We start from the raw sequence: 20,876 nt of genomic DNA, 5'->3' as shown, positions 1-20,876 counted from the left end.
ATTTTTATTCGCATTTATTTTATAAGAAATTGTTTTAAAATGAAGAAAAATAAGCACCTATTTATTCATGTGATCAGTTTCCAAATTAGTGTAATAATAAGCCTATTAATTGTTGAATCCATATGGAAAATAATATCCTTCCATTAGTGTGAACTGCAATTCATAATAGTAGTTTAAAATAGTATTAATGACTTATCTACATAATCATATTTTACTCCTGGTACAATAACGGCCCCTGAGAATGGCCACGTGACTTCCCTGGAGCGATCTAGGAATATAAATGCAAAACACTATTTTTATAAGTGATTTTTGAGGGAAGGAGGGAGATATATTAGGGCAGGACATTATTAGATTATATGCCTATAGGAAGGGATTTATTATGCTGATGTGACAGAAGCATTGAAGGACGATTTTTTAAAATAATATATTATATAGTCATTATTATTCGTTATATATTTGGTTTCAGGCAAAAAAAACTGGGTTATGTTTGAATAGGCTAAAACAATGGATATTTACTGAGCACTCGCTACTGCTCCTCCATGGTTCTGGATATACAGATGATTATTCTAATCTGGATAGAAAACAGTTTCGAAATATACCATTGTGTTTGGCTTGGCCATAAATCATGTTAATTTGATTAAATCTAAATCTGATTCCAGGGCATTCGGGCGATGCTGTGCAGCTCTAAACAGACGTATTTCTTGCTTCCTAGATTTCTGTTATAACTGCTGTGCATAATGGCTTTCATAAGCACCTGTAGGAACGGCCTTTGTCCTTTATATCTGTGAGGAGTAACAGTCCACGTGTATTCGGTGACCGAACTTCATATAAACCTTCGCAATGTATAGGGCGACGGACAGCTTCTCACAAACCCCAGATGTGTTTCATTTCGTTCTCACTTCGTTGGTTAGATTTTTTTGTGGTGAAAAAAATAAAGCAATAAAGCAAAAATTTAAAAAGCAAAAAGGACTTTGGCTATTCTGGAATACTTATATGGGCCTATACGATAGGCTATAGACTGCATCACATTAAAATGGAAGCATACTTTCAGAAAAGACCAATTGTTTCAATTATGTAAATGTGGTTGAAATAACAGCAGAATTTGACACCTCCAAAATAACAAAGACGTCAGAGTTAAGCCTTTCTTCTGAATTCTATCTTCTCTGGTTTGGCTGGACGGAATCGTTTGACGCGCTTTCTCAGCATCCCCGCACACAACCCCACTGTCCTGGGAGGAAAATGTAAAGAAAAAAAGCGAAAATTGGGTATTAGGGTTGACTATCAAAGCAGATTTGTTGTGCTTTGTCCCATCTTGGGATGAAAATACCCTGTGGGCAAGGAGATGGGTCATGCGACTCCCAAAAGGATTACCGTGAATTCGAGTCATGAGACCGGCTCGAACAAAGAGCCAGCTCACATGCTCATCATATGAACCACTCCTCATAAAGTGATGGAGGTTCACGTCTTGTGGGACTCGCTGGTTTGGGGGTCTGGGAGCAATGAGCTGGGAGCGCTCGTCTGTAAAGCACGCGAGGGGTGGACCCACGGCCTTACCGCGGATCCCGGCCAGGCCGCCGCGCTGACGCGCACACGGTAAGACACACGCGCATTACCTGTAAGCGTCATTCCGCATATGCAGCAATAATTTAATTGCCGCTAAATATTTTGAGCCCCATAGGCCTTTCGTATCGCAGAGATCGTCTAACACAAGTTCACAGTTAAAGTTGTTTGTCTTGTATGAGTCGACCTTGTAGTGGACTAAAAAAAAAAAAAAAGAAATCAGTGGGAGTTTCTTCCAAGAGTTCAGATCACGAAAAAGGTATTTCCGGTCTAAAAACAATTAACTTTGGATATGAGATATAATATTGTTCCAAATAATCATAATTCCATAAATCAGTAGCGTTAGCTGTAAATATATGTAACATGGTTGCCATAATAAAAAATCTAATGTTAAGTATAAATAAATATTTATAAACATGTTTGTGCAAATAATTTATATCGGTGTAAAAACGTATAACATTCTTCATGGCAGTGTTGTTTAAAGTGAATAACAGTTTTTATTTTTTAATGATACATCTTATTTTAACAACGTTGTTGAGAGATTTGTTTAAAAAGTTTCAGTATTGTAATACTGAACGAATCAAAATGCAAATATTAATTTTTATTACGGTTATTTTGATCCAGCACTAGATGACGATCAGAATACCCAGAATGGTAGTTGATTATTGTACGGAATCAGCTTTTTTTATGGAATCGTTTTAGGACTCGCCTGCCTGCTTGATTTTATGGGCTCGTTTCACGTCTGCAAAGCGGGAATTCGGCGTCTTTGCGACTTTATTAACTCCTACTAAACACGTACTGATAACTTCAGGCAGAGCTAAATGTGGTCGTTATCAATGTGTTGCGTCTTCCACACCTCCATTCGAATGTAACCAATTTATGTGGTGTCCGGAAGCCATTTTCCTTAAATAAGCGCCACATGTACATTTTTTTCCTTCGTACCTTGAGCTTTTTGTTAGCTTATTGTTATCATCAGTTCAGTTATGTATGCTTTGCCCTACTTGTGATTCAGCAGAGAGCCTTGTTTCCACACAGAACGTGCTGTTTAGGAGCACATTCAAATATGCGGAAATGAAATACGGCGACTAAATACAGTGTAAATAACACATTGATTTCTTAGTGATATGCCGAGGCCAGTCATCCTTCAATCCATCCTATAACTATTCGTCGTGTTTGCGCGGAGCTCGTCCAGACACAAGGTGGAGCAACACCCCGGATGCCATAATGAACAAATGTTAAGTATGCGTAGCACTGAATAGCGATTGAGTCTCCGGAAAAGCCAGACAAAGCCAGCGTGTGTTTAACAGCTCTCTGAGAGTGCTGTGTCCCTTCAGCAGAATGTTTAAATTTTTTTAATACTGTTTTTATGTGGCTTGTGGATGAATGCGAGGCCCTTCTTGGTGATCTGGACTCACAACCTTTGTCCCCAGTTTAGGTCAGCAGTGTCCAGTTCTTCCCCACATCGATAATCTAATCTTCACATTCCGCATTATTTTTTTGCAGGCTCAGAAAGCTTGGATAGAGAAAATCTTTTATAAGAGAGAATGCGTCCAGATATTTCCCAGCAAAGAACCAAACAGGTAGGTGGAACCTATGGATGGAGTCTCTGGTAATTTTATAGTCCTGACTGTATTTCTTTAATTATTAAAACAGAAAAATGGAAAAATAATACAAATCTAAAATTACAGAGAAATTTTGACAGTTTCACTAGCATAATGTTGTGTTCTAAAGCTGCAAAATTTCCTCACACATACTGAAGTGCCCTTGCACAGGCTAAATGTGACCATGCACATGCTGAATGTATCGGCAAACATGCTAAATGTGTCCATGCACATGCTGAATGTAATCATGCACATGCTGAATGTAATCATGCACAGGCTAAATGTATCTGCAAACATGCTAAATGTGTCCATGCACATGCTGAATGTAATCATGCACATGCTAAATGTATCCACGAACATGCTTAATGTTTCCGTGCATATACTAAATAACGTGTTGGTGACATCCTTGAAGGATCACAGCCTTGTGTAGCATACACGCCTCCCACATAGAGCAGCATAAAGGTGGGAGTGATGGGCCAGCCTGAGAGAAGCCCTCTGGAGTCACCCCTCCAGCCATCGACAGGGACCGTGACCCTCTGTGAGCTGCAGCTTGTATCTGCTGCAGGATGGTGGCATCATAAACCACAGAGCTTCCGCTGACAGGGCATTAAGGGCAGGAGTGGCTCCGTACAAACAATAAGACCCTCATCCATTTCCACTTCACTCGGGTCTCTGTTCTTCTCCAGGTGTCTTACATTCCAGCTGCTAATGGACCCACACAAGCCCTTCATATTTATCACTTATGGCCACTTCTTGTGAACTATGTCCATCGTCATGTAGGTGCAGCTGTGGTCAGCTGGTCAACAAGCATGTGGCCATCCCTCCTGGCAAAACCAGCGCGGAGGAGAACGTCCAGGTGGACATCCTACAGGAGAAGTGGAGCGTGGCCAAACACACCCAAGCCTTCCCCACAGACGCCTACGGCACCCTGGAGTTCCAGAGCGCAGGTCACGTCAACAAGACTATGGTACGTCAGTCACGACCCTATTACTGCAATGCAACAGGCACTAAGCCACAGCTACAGGCCACGCCTCAGTCCTACAAACTGCAATGCTCACAGAAAGTCTTGGGACACTTGCTTAATTCTGTAATAAATTATTGGTTTTATAATAAAAGTCATTCACAAATAATGTTTAACATATCTGCACATCTTCCACACAGACTGTGTCTTTGCCAAGTGTTATAACTGTTTTGATTGACGCATTCAGTTCTGATCCTGCAATTTTGTTATTAATTGCAATCGTAGTCATTGCCTTCCAAAGGGATAATTAATGCAAATATTAGAGTTTATGTTATTGCAAAGGTGTTACTAATTAAAAAGCAACCAAAGAGTCTGCCTGTCGATAAACTTTTTAACTCAGATCAGCCTTTTTAGAACTATAATTTAGGTTTCAATTTATTACTATTTTACTTTAAATTACAGTTTGTTTCTAGTGTAATATTTATCCTTTGTCAACATATGAACAAAGTAATGATTTTATTAAATTAAAGCAATACATTTGCAATATTTTTATTGACTTAAGCAGTCATCTCAGGCATTTCTGTGAGCAGTGTATGGGCCTTTCCTCTTACTCGGCATGGGTCACTGCTGTCTGTTCAGATTGCTCACTAACGGCTCTCCGCTTCTCTATCAGTACGTCCGGGTTTCCTATGACACCAAACCTGACAGCTTGCTGCAGCTGATGATTAAGGACTGGCAGCTGGAGCTGCCCACGCTGCTCATCTCTGTTCACGGAGGTCTGCAGAACTTTGACCTTCAGCCCAAACTGAAGCAGGTCTTTGGAAAGGGCCTGATCAAGGCTGCTGTGACCACAGGGGCGTGGATCTTCACCGGTGGAGTCAGCACTGGTTGGTATCTACTCTAGTGTAGTGTTTCCCAACCCGATCCTCAGGGACCCCCAGACGGCCCACATTCTTGCTTCACCCCGATCCCAGAGGACTGGGCTGGGAAACAGTGCCCTAGCACTGGGGTGCCCAACTCCAGTCCTGGGGGGCCGGAGCCCTGCACATTATTGGGTTGCCCCTCATTTAACACACCTGATTCAACTCCTTGTGCTAATTACCACACAGCTCTTGAGCTGAATCATTTATGGTGGAACAGGGAAAGAATTAAGCTACACAGGGCTCCGGCCCCCCAGGACTGGAGTTGGACACCCCTGCACTAGCAGGTGGCCTCTGCAGCAGCAGATCTAAATATCATATGAGTTTCATAAAAATGAATGATTATCAGAAATATTAAAGGCAGAATAAGTATTATGAGAACTTCTCTACAAGTGGTGAGCAAACAGAAATGCAACACGGTGACTTAAACACTCTGTAGCTAAAACTTCCTGTGAAACAAATTACAACTGTAGCGTCAGTATTATTCAGTAAAGTTCCTTAAGTGGCCTGGAACCACGTACATATGAAATAAACTCTCCCGGCTGCATGTGCTCCCGTGTGCTGTAGGGGTGGTCCGGCACGTTGGAGACGCATTGAAAGACCACTCCTCGAAATCGCGAGGGAAGGTCTACGCGGTGGGCATCGCCCCCTGGGGCATCGTGGAGAATAAGGAGGACCTCATTGGGCGAGATGTGAGTCTGTAGCGACCTCATTGGGCGAGATGTGAGTCTGTAGCGAAGTACAACAGACCATCCGCAAAGCCGAGCCGAAAGAAGACTCCTCCAGCAGTTTTGGTCCTTCTCACACTTAGACAATATGGTTGTATTGCTTCTCTCATTGGAAACTATTTACATATTATTTATGTCAGAGGGGCCCAATAGAGAAGTCAGATTTGGGCCAGTGACCTTCTGATCATGGGCACAGCACCCCTATAAAGAAATAACTTAAAACTATTTTATGTTGAAGAATGGACTTAAGACAGCACCTAGTTGTAATATACAGTACACCGTTATGGGTTGGTGTCCCATCCCGGATTATTCCCTCCCATGCGCCTGTAGCTTCCGAGATAGGCTCCAGACCCATGCAAACCTGCATAGGACTAGTTGGTAAAGAAAATGGATGGATGAATGGATAGATGATGGATGGAATATTTAGTAGAAGTTAAGCTGAATGTGAATGAAATTTACTGTCTGTCACTGTCCCCAAAGTAAAGTGTGATGCTCGTGGCACCCCCAGGTGACACGGCCCTACCAGACCATGTCAAACCCCCTCAGCAAGCTGTCGCTGCTCAACAACAGCCACTCCCATTTTATCCTGGCTGACAACGGCACCCACGGCAAGTACGGCGCCGAGGTGAAGCTGCGCAGACAGCTGGAGAAGCACATCTCCCTGCAGAAGATCAACACACGTAAGCAGGGCCTGCCCTCACTCACCATGGGAGGGGAACACGTGGCACAGAAAGGGAACGTGTGACACGGGGAGGGAACGTGTGACACGGGGAGGGAACATGTGGCACAGGAAGGGAACATGCGGCACGGTGAAGGGAACATGCGGCACGGTGAAGGGAACATTCGGCACGGTGAAGGGAACATGTGGCACAGGAAGGGAACATGCGGCACGGTGAAGGGAACATGTGGCACAGGAAGAGAACATGCGGCACGGGAAGGGAACACGTGGCACAGGAAGGGAACGTGCGCCACGGGAAGGGAACATGTGGCACAGGAACAGAACACGCACCACCGGGAAGGGAACATGTGGCACAGGAAGGGAACACGTGGTTAAATTGATCCTGTTACTGCCATTCAGTGCTTAACGTTACCAAACCCTGTTTGTCCAGCACTTAACACAAAACTATCTTTACTGCAGTGCTACATTGTTTGCACAGTACTTATCTGTTTAAAATTTATTTTTAGATTTATCTTGACTGGTAGTGTGAGCTGTAGTGGCCAAAGAAGCTAGGGGGCGCTCTTCTGGCCGGCAGTTCGGCTCGCCCATGTGACCTTTGGGTTTCCCTTTGTCATCCTATGCCTGGGGCTACTGGTAAGGCAGGGACAGCAAAGGGGTGCCCAGCTGTCACCACTCACTGCACCCAGGGTCACACGGGGACGGTTAATGTCATAGCCAGTGTTTTACGGCTCGGGATCGAGTCTGATGGCCTAATTTCCTGTCCTGGAGTTTTATGGCCAAGGCCAGCCCATTTTATATTTGTTCTGGGGGAACTTTGATAAATGATGCCACAATTCAAGTCGATAAATGTGTTACTGATGTATTACTGAAGAAAATAAATAATAAATAGCATATTGTTCAAGTAGTCTGACTTTTTCAGCCCCGCATGGTCTCTTTCTAACATCCATCATTTGAGAAAATTTCAGTGATTAGCAATAGCGAGCGATTATTTGTGGCACCTCCTGAATGACAAGCAATCACACAGATGCACGTGCCACGTATTTGCGTAGCTCTCTATGCAGGGCAATAGTGGTCTATTGTGCGTGACAAAACTCGCCGGTTAACATTCTGTAGTGCTGCTGTTGAATTTTTAAGTTGTAAAATTATTATTCTTCTCGATTTTAAAATCAGCAATTTATTTGGTTTCTGACCGGCACAAAAGCTGAGCGGCTTACCTGTAATTCTCCCGATTGGCCTGGTTCAGGCTGTTTCTGGGTATTAGGGGTCGCTTAGTTCTTTCTGGGGCCCCAAAAGGTCATAGCTAGCTAGCTGGTTAGCAGAGCTTGCTGCCTTAGCATCTACTTAATAAGGAATGCATTTATTTAATATTTCGTGTAGTGACTATCTGTAGCCAGCAGAGGGTTTCAGTAACGATAAACATGCCCACCATGTGTGTCTCTCTGACAGGATTGGGCCAGGGCGTACCACTGGTCTGTTTGATTGTAGAGGGGGGGCCCAATGTCATCTCCATCGTGCTGGAGAGCCTGCGAGAGGACCCCCCCGTGCCCGTGGTGGTATGTGACGGCAGCGGACGAGCCTCCGACATCATCTCCTTCGCTCACAAGTACTCAGAGGACGGAGGGTGAGCTCGAGATCCATGTCAGGTGTCAGAAACCACGGCGCCCCCTTCAGGTGGAATCCACAACCACCTTGTCTCTCCACAGGGTCATCAGCGAGAACGCGAAGGACCAGCTCCTAGTCACTGTTCAGAAGACGTTCAACTACAACCGCAGCCAAGCTCAGCAGGTCTTCCTGATGATCGCAGAATGCATGAAAAAGCGAGAACTCGTAAGTAACGTTAGAAGCAGTGTGAGCAGTAGCCATCGTAGACATGATGATATGTGAAACATGCCTATAGATACTGTTATACATTTATGAACTGAAGCACATATAAATTATAATCATATTTATAGGAAATATTATGTGGCAAATGTGAACTATAATAAGTGATTTATTTGTGATAAATCGATTAATAAAGAATTGATCATCTGTCATATCTTGTCATTCTTCATTTGTGTCCTTATCCATTTGGTGACAAACATTACAATTCATGTGTCTAATAACCCAAGAAAGAAACATTGTCTGTTTTCTCTGTCTTCTCTGTTGCATCTACATAAATGCTACTACAAATTCACTGTTTTGTAAGAATGTTAATGTTAATATAGGAAAGGATGAAAAGATATTTAGAGCAGCTGATAACTGGCAGATATCAACCATGATTCTTACTGACAGAGAATCCATCCACCCACCCATCCATCCATTCATCCAACCATCCATCCATGTTGACTAGTTGCTTATCCAGTTGGGGTCCTGTTGATTGGACGAGCCAGTATCGAAGCCTGAGGCATGATGTACCAACGAAGAGAGATGGGGAACTGGTGCAGTGAAAATATTTAAATATAATGTTATGGATTAAATAATAGACACGACCCCTAAGTGCAGCCAGTATTGATGAGGTGATACGTAAATATACCTCACACAGTAACATTTTTATTCCTACTCTTTCTCCTCTGTTCTTCTCTTAGCCTTACAGTAAAATATCCGCCACATCTGCAGCCCATTTTCATGACCCTGCTTTCCAGTGCAGTATCCCAGGTCTCAGGACCATACATGGCTGATGCCCTAACATGTTCATGTCGAAAATGAACCACTTTCTACTGTCACTGAGCTAAAGTCCCTGTCCTGGAGCAGCAATAATGAATCTCTGTGTGTCTGTAGGTCATAGGGACACATCATGCCTTATATCAGGCACTGAGGTGTTTTGAGATCTTTGGAGCTGAATCTGTTGGCTGTAGACTCAAAGCCCCAGCAGAGGTTGTCATCCTGCTTGGTCATGAATGGTACCTTGGTACCTTCCAGCCTGGAATCCCCGCCTATTTGTACACATACCCAGATGTCTCACTTTGTCTCCCTCTGATTTGGGCCCGATCATCTTCCTTGTAGCTGCATTTCTGCATCATGTGATCCATCACACCATCACAGCAGATTTCCTGTGACGCAGAGGACATGCGACCTACTTGATTATAGGCCTGTGTGCTGCGCAGAATGCATGCAGAAGTGATATCAGCGATTAAAAATGAACCAGCAAAGCCATGTAGAGTACGCGCGCTGACGTCTCACCCGTGATGCAGATAACGGTGTTCCGCATGGGGTCAGAGGGCCAGCAGGACATCGAGATGGCCATCCTCACAGCCCTGCTGAAAGGTACTGCCTCCATGCAGGAGATTAACGAAACAAAGTGTCTCAGAATCACTCAGAATGTGCACGGCAGGTTATAATAAGTAGCCATTCATGGGGAGTTTTAATTGCAGTAAAAATGTGGTAAAATGTATGAGCCGGTCGCAATTAATGTAAGAGCTGCAATATAACTTGCCTAGTGTTCAGTTTTCTATCTGTTTAATGTAAAGTATGACATGTGATTGATGACTACAACGGCGGATTGAATTTTTGGTGATATGCTGGTCTATGGTTTAATGGTGTCGGAAATGATTAGTGTACATAACCAGTGACGGATTACTTTAACACGCTTGCCGTGGTTGGTTGCCATGGAAGCACACGGTAATCTGATGTGCCGTGTTGTGTGAGGCAACATCGCGACTCCCCATTATAGCCGTGTGTGCGTGTGTGTGCGTGTGTGTTCAGGCACCAACGCGTCGGCTGCAGACCAGCTGAGCTTAGCGCTGGCCTGGAACAGGGTGGACATCGCAAGCAGCCAGATCTTTGTCTATGGACACCACCTGCCAGTGAGTCTCAGTGCTGGTGGGAGCGATTAGATGCAAGGCAATGCAGAGGCTGTCATAAGCTGCATAAGTACAGCCTTAAAATGTGTGTTTATCCCAACATTAGTATACAAGGGCATAACTTTGGGTTGAGCTTTGGGAGGGTTGAGGTCTCCACCCATTTAAGGGCGTCCAGGGGCTTATATTGGCTGGTTACAACCCCCAATTCCCTCCATAATTTACTCCCATGTCAGTACATATCCTAAAGGTCTCAAGCTGCTTTCTACCAGAGATGCTTCAAAACACATTTTTTTCCCGAAAATGTTCAGTAGACATCTATAATCGTGTCGGTTAGGCAGAAACACTGCAAACCCCAGAAGCAGCAGGCTGGTGACCCTGTGCTGGGCGGCTCTGCCTCTCTCTGCTAGCCTGCGAGCGCCCTGTCAGCCACCAGGGCCCCGCCTGTCCAGGAGACCCGGAGGACCTCCTCTGTCGGCCTCCGCTCTAGCAAGGGCAAGGGCAGGGGCAAGAGGGGCCGGGGCAGGAAGGCGAAGCCAGAGCCGCCGGAGGAGACGGATCCTCGGAAGCTGGAGCTACTCAACTGGGTAAGATTGGACCCCTGCTGCCTGGGGAGGCCTGAGCACTGCACCTCTTTGGCGGCTCAGGACAGACACACGTAGACGTTACAGAGACCATCCGGGAGAAGGTCCTCCTACCGCACAGAAGCTGCCCCCTTGTGGCCTCTGTAGGTAAACTCCCTGGAGCAGGCCATGATGGACGCCCTGGTGCTGGACCGCGTCGACTTCGTCAAACTGCTGATCGAGAACGGGGTCAACATCCACCATTTCCTCACCATTCCACGCCTGGAGGAGCTGTACAACACGGTGAGATCCCTTAACACCACAGCTGATCTTAGAACAGCAAGGGTCACGTGATGCGGGTCACATGACTACAACAGTACCGCAACCATGGGAGCAGGCACCATACTTTGTGCAAGGAAATGTGCTCATTACATACTAACACTGCTGTGGTTATTGCAGAGGCTGGGGCCGACGAATACATTACATTTTGTAGTAAGAGATGTTAAAAAGGTAAGATATGAAGATGTCTGTCAGATACTCCTTCGAAATACAGACAAGTTCTAAAAACAATCCAGCTGCTACAGCAGATCCTGGGCCTGATGTCTTACAGGGGAACCTGCCACCAGATTACCAGATAACGCTGATCGACATTGGCCTGGTGCTGGAGCTTCTCATGGGCGGGGCTTATCGCTGTAATTACACGAGGAAGACCTTCCGGACGCTGTACAACAATCTGTACGGGCTGAAGAGGGTGAGCGTCACCACATGCATAATGTCCGTATTACACCGGAGATCTGGGAACAGTTTGAAATAATGTGATGCATGTAAATAATCAAACACTGCCTCCCCCCCCCATGCAATCCCAAAGCCCAAAGCTCTGAAGCTCCTGGGAATGGAGGTGAGACCCGAACTGGAACCTCTTTCTGTGGTTCTGCAATTCTACATCATTTCATTCTTGTCTTCCGTTTTCTCTTTGGTTATGAGTAGTGAGCCAATAAAGTAAATGGTTACTTTGATTACTACGGAAAACTATTTTGTGCCCGTTCCATGTCAGTGATGTATTTTAAGGGCTGTTCAGTTTAATCGCTCTACTTTTTGACAATTAAAGACAAATCTCGCTAAATTTCACCAGGATGACGAGCCACGGCCAAAAGGCAAGAAAAAAATAAAGAAGAAGGAGGAGGAGATTGATATCGACATTGACGACCCGGAGGTCAGCCGATTTCAGTACCCCTTCCATGAGCTCATGGTGTGGGCAGTGCTTATGAAGCGCCAGAAGATGGCGCTCTTCCTTTGGCAGAGGGGGGAGGAGGCTATGGCTAAGGCTCTTGTGGCATGCAAGCTCTACAAGGCCATGTCCCATGAGTCGTCTCGCAGTGAGCTGGTGGACGACATCTCCCAAGACCTCGAAAACCATTCAAAGTGAGTTCCTCAAGGTTCACGTCGCCGCTACAGCACCATCGAGCTGTCTGTGTGCTTTCACTCCCTCGGAGAGAACACGCGGGTAGCTCTTGCTCTCCTGTGCGCCGCAGGGAGTTTGGACAGCTGGCCTACGACTTGCTGGAGCAGTCCTACAAGCATGACGAGCAGGTGGCCATGAAGCTCCTCACGTATGAGCTGAAGAACTGGAGCAACTCCACATGCCTGAAGCTGGCGGTGGCGGCCAAGCACCGGGACTTCATAGCTCACACGTGCAGCCAGATGTTGCTCACCGACATGTGGATGGGCTGCCTGAGATTTGGCAAGAACCCGGGTCTGAAGGTACGTTTTCATACCAACCTCAGCTCAGCAATATGTGGCTTAATTCCAGGGTGTTACTTCAGAAAGGAAGGTCATTATCCAGAGGCGGGCTGATTCTGGAAAAGAAGTCCTTAATTCTTAAAGAAAGACCCTATTTCAGGTGTCTGTGGAATCATGACAAAGACTGTCACACATAATTTTGATAAAGTCGTTAATCCAGGAGGAACATGTAAGTGATGGGGTTTATCATCAGTGCAATGAACGGAGTCCACGCTTGTGTGAGGGAACAAGCAGTAACTGCTGCAAGCACCTCTGGGAGCCCTGAGCAGATCACTGCAGGTACCGAGCGCTGGAATGAAGCCGCTGAGCTCACGGCGGCGGGGATTACTGAGCACTTTCAATCAGCACCGTAATACCACCCTTTCGCTGTCCTGTTCCTGCCTAATTACTGATATCTGTGGTTGATTGAGAAAGCAGTAAAACCAGAAAGAACATTCCTGATCATCATATGAGGACAAAAGCAATTGTTTTTACCTTTTAATACTGATTTATGACAGAATAAAATGTAGAGAATGATATTGGGGAATTTTGAAATGGAATTCCTTTATACCACAGATGAATAAATAAGTAGCTAAGTAATAATTAAATATGTATAATTAAACTGGTATAAATGTGTTAAATCCAGTTGTCAATTCACATTTTTATTAACACAACTGTAATTAAAATTGGTAACAATTTACTTGCACTTTTAATAAATATCCATTTATGATGGGTTTATCAATAAACAGCTAAATCCCATTAAAATGAGCCCAGGACTGAGTATTGCCCCTGTGCTTCCCAGCCTTACCGATGAATTCCTTTAAAATCCAGGTGATTCTTGGCATCATTTTCCCACCCTTGATTTTGTTCTTGGATTTTCGTATTGGAGAAGAGTTAAAAGAAGCGTCTGGAAACAATGAGGATGGAAAAGAGAGGGAGGATGACACCAAATCCAGCAAGGTAGCCATAATTTCCGGGATGTGCACCTGCTGTGGACGGCGCCTCCTGGTGGCTGCATTTGGTGGAACCGCTCACACAGTTTTAACCCTGGTTCTATGCTGCTTTCAGGATGTCAATGCTGATCTGATATCCAAAAAGGACGATGAGGAGGAAGGTGACAGCAAACAGAGGAGAATTCCCATTGGATTGAAGATTTATGAATTCTACAATGCCCCATTCACCAAGTTTTGGTTTAACACTGTAAGAGTGTTATATATACTGTATACACAGTATAAAGCACATTTCACTGATGAAGTCTACAGATCATTCTTGTAGTAGAATAAACTGTTTTTTTTTAAACACTACAACGAGCACACACACACACACACAGGTTTGTAATTATATCTCTGTGGGGACTCTCCATTCATTTCTATGGGGAAAACTCTAATCCCAACATGATTAGCCCTTAACCCCTACCCAGCCCTAACCGTAACCATAAGTAACCTTACTAAATATGAGAGTTGAATCCCTGAAAGAATGGCTTTCTGATCTACCAGACTCATGCCAAAATCCATCACCTCTCCTTTGCCCAGATTTCATACCTGATGTATCTGATGCTGTATAATTACATAATCCTGGTCAAGATGGAGCGCTGGCCCTCGTTGCAGGAGTGGATAGTCATTTCCTACATCATCACCCTGGGGCTGGAGAAGGTCCGCCAGGTGAGGAAATGGCTCTTCTGTTCTACTTCTGTGAATTTAGTCTTACAAAAATGTCCAATAAGCATGAAAAACACAAATGCAATTTTCATGTGTTTTATCACCTGGAGAAATCAGCAACCTGAGAAATGTCCTCACAAACGTAGTAGATATTGAATGTCTTGCCGTCTACATTCATCATATCCCTTTAAGATCCTGATGTCCGAACCTGGCAAACTAAGACTGAAGATCAACGTGTGGTTGGAGGAGTACTGGAACATCACAGACCTGGTGGCCATCTCCACTTTCCTGCTAGGGTTGCTGCTCAGGCTGCAGACAGAGCCCTACATGGGCTACGGCCGCGTTATCTACTGTGTGGACATCATCTTTTGGTACATCCGTGTCCTGGACATCTTTGGGGTCAACAAATACCTGGGACCCTATGTCATGATGATTGGCAAGATGGTAAGATTTACATGGTCGTGGAGAAAAGTCGTCCCAGAGGAACAGCTTTCAATGATAATGAAAGACTGGATTTCCTGTGGTCAGTCCTCAGCCCGTTAACTTATCCAAGGCTCCTAGGCTGACACCAGTATGGGCACTCACACTCTCGAGTACCACTTTGTACCTTTGCTTGTCTCTGGGGCTGTACCCTCAAGGGTCTGCCAATTGTACCTTTTAAGGTACAGAAATGGACTCTGAGGAACATTCCCAAGGTACAAACAGCATTAATATACCATCAATGGTACAGATATGTTCCACAGAGTTTGGATGTTTGCTGGGGCCCGTGACTATAGCCTAGGACAGCTTATGCATTAATGTGCCACTGGTCCTGGGAGAGGGAGTCTCTGTAAGTGGGTGCCAGACAGCGCCTCCCTGTGTTTCCCAGATGATCGACATGCTGTACTTCGTGGTCATCATGCTGGTGGTGCTCATGAGCTTCGGTGTGGCGCGGCAGGCCATCTTACACCCGGACGAGGAGCCCACATGGCGCCTGGCGCGCAACATCTTCTACATGCCCTACTGGATGATCTACGGAGAGGTGTTTGCGGACTCCATAGATCGTAAGACTAGAATTCATAGTAAGATTCTGTTTCCTGTTTCAAGGGCGGATGATCAGTTCTGACTCTTGTCCATTATCCATTGACCGGATTCGGGTCCATTGCCACTAGCAGTTCAGTTAGCCCCTCAGCTTCAGCCATTCACTCTGAAAAGGTTTGCGGCTCTGTCCGTAATTCATATAGCTCCCCCTGCTGGCTCAATGGCACAAACGTGCACTTTTTAAGCACAATAAAATAATTACTGCCCTTTATATCTGTGATTGTCTTTATAATTTAAAAGGATAATCGCTACACTGAAATACTGCTTAATATCTAAACAGTTAAAAATATGAAGCATCTAGATCACTGTCGTTGAGTAAAATACAATTTTGGTCCGTGAGTCTCTGGCTTTCCCATGAGCTGACGATCATCTGCTGTCTCTATCAGAAGGAACATATTAAACATAATAATTGACATATAAAATCTCTGGTGGAATAAGTATTTTTTTTCTTTTCAACTGCTAAGGGTCTGTATTGAGTAAGTTTGTTTTTAAAATGGAAATATATGTATATTATGGTTTTCTTCCTGACAGACTAAGGCTGGTTTACTCTCAGGCCTGTTTACGGTTATTATGTTATAATGGTTCTGCTCCATCTTTGCTTCTCATAATGCCGCTTGCCTGTAGTCTACGCGATGGAAATCAACCGTAAGTAACCTTCATGATACAGGATCCTATTTATATGCTGTTACAGTTTTTCTCCATTGCTTTGGAGCATTTCTCAAATGACAACATTTGCAAAGCAACGAGTGTAATCCCCACACCATAATGTCACTTCTGCACAGCAGTTGTACAACTGTCATCATTTGGCACAATTTTCAGTTGCTTTAGTCTTGTTGGTTAAAATAGATTGTGTAGCTATATACGTACTTGCACATCGTGTTAGTCATCACAGGCAAAACCATTAACCAAACTTTCAAAATGACTTTAAAACAGGTTCTATACACTGGAGTGATACAGCATTGTTGTGTTTTTGGTTTCCACAGTACTTTCATTTGTTTTTATTTTGTTGTCCTTGTATTGCTGAATCACTGTTTTTGTGTTATACAGTGCTGTGTGACTTTGTACTTTGTCCTGAGACCTGAAGAAGACACATGTGCATTCGAGTGCTTTCTCTTGCCGGTGAACTTTACATTCTGTAATGTAGAGCCTTGCAATGTTAAAACTGGTGTCTCTGACACGAATAAGTATCAGTTTGCTAAAGAAAAATGATCAGTCAGTGGCAATGAGAAAGTAGGAACCGACTATCATTCTGAGCTCAGGAACGTACTTACACTGACAATATATCCAAGTATTTTGACCCTCATGGTTAAAACGATGCTGATTGTACTTTTCATTTTGGTGGCACTGATTAATTTATTGGTGGAAATAATTTGCCTTTGAGAAATGAGTTAATTGTATTGCTTAAAGTTACAGGCTTTTGCAGCTAAACCATAGCTATATGCAGGAACTGTTTTGAGAAATACTCTTATAATGGTGAGAATGTTAATTATGTTTCATGAAATGTACCAAAGCAATTGAGAGTAACTGTAAATATACTGTATACACCATTGTCTTACATTTTATCTAAAGATAAATACTGTAAATTCAATATTTTAAGTGTTTTGTACAAAAGCATTAAAGACAAGTAATTCAGCTAATGGATCTATTTAATGGATCTTCATCTAGGTGTTATAACAGGTTATTTCCTCGTTCACATTCGAGGGCCACTGGTCCCGCAGACTTACGCCTCCTTACGTTCTGCTACAGCTCCGTGTGGCGAGAACATGTATGATGAGGATGGGAAGAAGCTCCCCCCCTGCATCCCCGGCGCCTGGCTCACCCCCGCCATCATGGCCTGCTACTTACTGGTCGCCAACATCCTCCTAGTGAACCTTCTCATCGCCGTGTTCAAGTACGAGCTCCATCGACGGGCAGCGCAGAGGAAGCCTGCAGTCGCATTGCTACGCATTACCTTCCCCAACAGTCATTGTACTGTCACTGTTAATTAATGTCTGAATGTCTTTTTTACTGTCTATATATGTGTGTTGACGAATAATCACTAAAACTAAAAACTAAAACAAAAGGATGCTTTCGGGTTAAAAATTTCTAAGACAGCAGTACACAAAAATAAGGTGAAGCAGGAGATACTGGGAATGACCAGAACCCAACCAGATAAAAGGCAGAAGCGACATTCTAATGCCAGGGATGACCGTTAACTTATCCGACAGTTTCTTATGAATCAGAGGATGACATCAAGTGACCTTCAAAAGGAATGGGAAACATTAAATGCAGGTGTGAAGTGCACTGCTAGGATAGTTTGTATCAGGCTCCTAGAAGCAGGACTGAGATCCCATAAAGCAAGGAAGAAGCCCTTCATCAATGAGAAACAGGGAAGAACCAGATTGCAGAAAAATATACATTATTCACAGACGCACACCCATAAATTGAGAAATGAGTGAAACAAAAAATTGTGCTGTTGTCTCTTAATTTTTTCCGCAGCTCCATCCATCCATCCATCCATCCATCCATCCATCCATCCATCCATCCATCCATCCATCCATCCATCCATCCATCCATCCATCCATCCATCCATCCATCCATCCATCCATCCATCCATCCATCCATCCATCCATGTCATTAACACTCTGTTCCTTGTCTTTCCTCTACAGCAATACCTTCTTCGAGGTCAAATCCATATCCAACCAAATCTGGAAGTTCCAGAGATACCAGCTGATCATGACCTTCAACGACCGGCCAGTCCTTCCTCCCCCCCTCATCATCTTCAGCCACATCTACATCCTGCTGAAACATCTCTGCTGTCGATGCAGGAAGAAGACGGAAGGGGAATTGGACGAGCGTGATAAAGGGCTAAGTGGGTCACCGATGGCACCTGCTGCTGTTTAAATGCATACTGGGGAGGCAGGAACGCTCTCAGTAATAATAACAACCAGCATCAATAATACCTTTCGTGATGGGATAGACTGGCATGCTGCCCAGAGGCGGCCTATTGCTGGCTGGGATTGGCACCAGGCCCCACTGCCACAAGCGTGTGAAGTGCAAGCAGCTGAGGGATGGATGGATGGATGGATGGATACTTTATGAATCCCAAAGGAAATTTTAGGGTCATATATAATCATATAATACACTGGCAAAAAACATACAAAAAATAAACAAATGAAAGAGTTGTGTGACATTCAATAGCATTTTAAATAATTTAAGAGAAATTGTAAATCAGATGTTCACCAAAAAGCTTAGCACTACCCCCCAGTATAACCACCCCTCCCCGACGACGCGTTTGGTTTAATCATGTCATCTTTATTTGGGGCACCGGGATACATCCATCCATGTCCCCGTCCAGCAGAGAGTCCCAGTGAGATAAACCATCGATCTGCTCATTTTGTCTTTTGACAGAGCTTTCGCTGAATGCCGAAGAGCTGAAGAACCTTTATGAGTTTGAGGAGCAGTGCGTGGAGGAGTACTTCCGGGAGATGGAGGACAAGGAGCAGTCATCCAATGATGAGCGCATCCGGGTGACGTGTGAAAGGTGCGCAGTGCACCTCCACCAGCATCAAACACGCCACACCTCCACCAGCATCAAACACGCCAATACAGCCTGTTCGTGCTACTCATGGCATTTCCATACGTGACAAAGTAAATGTGAGCCAGCTAACATACACACATCTCTCACCTGATTTTTTATCTTTTAACAGTAACTGTATTCATAACCAGTGTAAGAGTCAAGGGGGTAAGGGGCACCCCCAAAAATAATCAGCAAAGAAATCTAGTAAATATTAGTCTATTAGCTGGCGTCCCATTTGTTCTGCTCCTAAGTTCTTCGGCTGCCCCCTCAGGGTGGAGAACATGTCCATGCGTCTGGAGGAGGTGAACGAGCGGGAGAACTCCATGAAGGCCGCCCTGCAGACCGTGGACCTGCGCCTGGCTCAGCTGGAGGAGTTCTCTGGCCGTATGATGAACGCGCTAGAGAAGCTGGCTGGGCTGGAGAAGGCGGAACCGGCCTACATGCACCCAGGGTACCCCTCTGCCAGAGAACCTTCCGGGCTGTTGCGGCACAGCAGCATCAACAGCGCCGACGGATACAGCCTCTACCGCTACCACCTGGAGGCTGAGGATCGCGCCCAGGAGGAGCGGGACGGCGGCGAGAGGCGGAGCTTCCTGGTGCCCGAGAGACAGAGCAGCCTCCTGTGCGCCACCCCAACTATGTCAGCCAAGGAGTACGGCCAGACGTTAGATGTCGCCGCCCCGGTGGAAAAGAGACAGCACAGCGCCTCCGTTGATATTTTGATCTCTCCTTGTGATCAGACGAGCGGCGATTCTGACAAATGTAATGCTGAGCCCTCCAAACCGACGGAGCTCGGCGAGTCGGCGCTGGACGCCATGCTGGCGAATGCAGGAGTGACAACGAAGAAGGCTAAACTGGAGGCAGCGGTCTCTTACCCACTGGAGAAGTGTGTGGCAGTGCGCTACTATCCTTCCGATTCCTCGAATGGTGTCCTCTCTTCAATCAGGAAGTGCCAAAGCAGCATCATCCTAAACCTGGCAGGGGAGGAAGACAAGAGCAGCTGGGCCAAGGACTACAGCACCTTCATGGAACAGGCAAGCGGGCCGTCATCCTCAGGCCGATGGGCCCCCTGCTTCGAATACAAAGTGCATCCCAGCCTCTTCGGCCGCATTCCCAAAGTGTCCGTCGTGCGGCATCCCGCCAAGTCGTCCGCCGACGGTGAGGAGCAGGTGGCCAGGGCCCCAAAGGAAGACAAGAGCAGAACGGAGACGCACAGACACCAAAGCGTCAACGACAGGGACCACCTGTTGGCGGTCGAGGACAGGATGTACCCACCTCTCAGGTCGAAGAGCTTGAACACCAAGCCCCAGAAGGTGAGATCTTTGGGGGACAGCATGGAGAAGCCTAGGGCTGCCTCCAGTGTGAAGGACATTTGGGGGGCGTGTGATGGCTCAGTGGGTGAGGGAGTGACAGGTCATGTGAAATTAGGCCCAAAAGACGCCATGAACGCTGAAACCGACTGCTGACAGTGAATTCACCCACATGGCACCACAACAGAAGCACAGCGCCATCTGCAGGTACAGCTCAGCCACAACCATCTGGTATCCTCTGTATATTAGTCTAAAATTAATCAATAATTTTCTGTTCTGCTTAGAAAGCATCAGGGATGGATGAACATCGTTGTGAAGTTATGTTTCAATGTATTAGTTGAGCTGGTAAAAAAAAATGTAACAACCTACATTACATAGTATATATTTTACATGATTTATTCTTATTTCAGTAACTAGGTTTCAGATAACTAGGTGGCCGTCACCGTGGCAAACACGCTGGGCACTAACAGGATTGGAACAAGCTCATACGTACGATCACAAACACACAATCACGCTACTCATAAACCACGGAAACAAAAAAAAAGTAGAAATCTATCACATTTTTAAGATGAAGCTTGGGTTAAAGTCCAGTACACAATTAAGATGCCATTGGGAAGAGGAAGGAAAGAACAATAGGGGCCCCTTAACTAAAGCTGCTTGGGCTCCTAAAGATAGCGATAGTGCGCCGGGGGGGGGGGGGGG

The 20,876-nt window shown here is 45.2% G+C and overlaps 2 protein-coding genes across 6 annotated transcripts; both read left to right on the top strand.

The window, feature by feature from the left end:
- Positions 1-1,447: 1,447 nt before the first annotated feature.
- Positions 1,448-8,482, top strand: LOC111846687 (transient receptor potential cation channel subfamily M member 1-like). Of its 5 annotated transcripts, none has more exons than XM_023817134.1 (7): positions 1,448-1,593; positions 3,064-3,140; positions 3,942-4,128; positions 5,610-5,734; positions 6,279-6,450; positions 7,896-8,070; positions 8,153-8,482. In XM_023817134.1, exons 2-7 carry the CDS (start codon positions 3,105-3,107, stop codon positions 8,331-8,333), a joined length of 876 nt encoding a protein of 291 aa, XP_023672902.1. In that variant the 5' UTR covers positions 1,448-1,593; positions 3,064-3,104; the 3' UTR covers positions 8,334-8,482. The 5 variants fall into 5 exon arrangements, with proteins under 5 accessions (XP_023672902.1, XP_023672910.1, XP_023672896.1 ...); XM_023817142.2 differs by lacking the exon at positions 1,448-1,593 and adding an exon at positions 1,669-1,819; XM_072718162.1 differs by lacking the exons at positions 1,448-1,593; positions 3,064-3,140 and adding an exon at positions 4,796-5,009 and having other exon boundaries at positions 3,994-4,128.
- A 1,132-nt stretch (positions 8,483-9,614) lies between these two features.
- Positions 9,615-20,872, top strand: LOC111846677 (transient receptor potential cation channel subfamily M member 1-like). Its single transcript, XM_023817118.2, has 18 exons — positions 9,615-9,692; positions 10,131-10,231; positions 10,636-10,812; positions 10,957-11,091; positions 11,248-11,298; positions 11,399-11,539; positions 11,657-11,686; positions 11,921-12,210; positions 12,321-12,549; positions 13,399-13,527; positions 13,636-13,767; positions 14,100-14,228; positions 14,418-14,669; positions 15,094-15,268; positions 17,052-17,196; positions 17,954-18,156; positions 18,696-18,828; positions 19,136-20,872. Exons 1-18 carry the CDS (start codon positions 9,635-9,637, stop codon positions 20,328-20,330), a joined length of 3,705 nt encoding a protein of 1,234 aa, XP_023672886.1. The 5' UTR covers positions 9,615-9,634; the 3' UTR covers positions 20,331-20,872.
- Positions 20,873-20,876: the final 4 nt, after the last annotated feature.

This window comes from Paramormyrops kingsleyae, chromosome 11 (assembly GCF_048594095.1).
Source record: "Paramormyrops kingsleyae isolate MSU_618 chromosome 11, PKINGS_0.4, whole genome shotgun sequence".
Taxonomy (NCBI): domain Eukaryota; kingdom Metazoa; phylum Chordata; class Actinopteri; order Osteoglossiformes; family Mormyridae; genus Paramormyrops; species Paramormyrops kingsleyae.
Note: the sequence above shows the minus strand (reverse complement) of the source record. Positions and strands in the feature narration are given on the sequence as shown.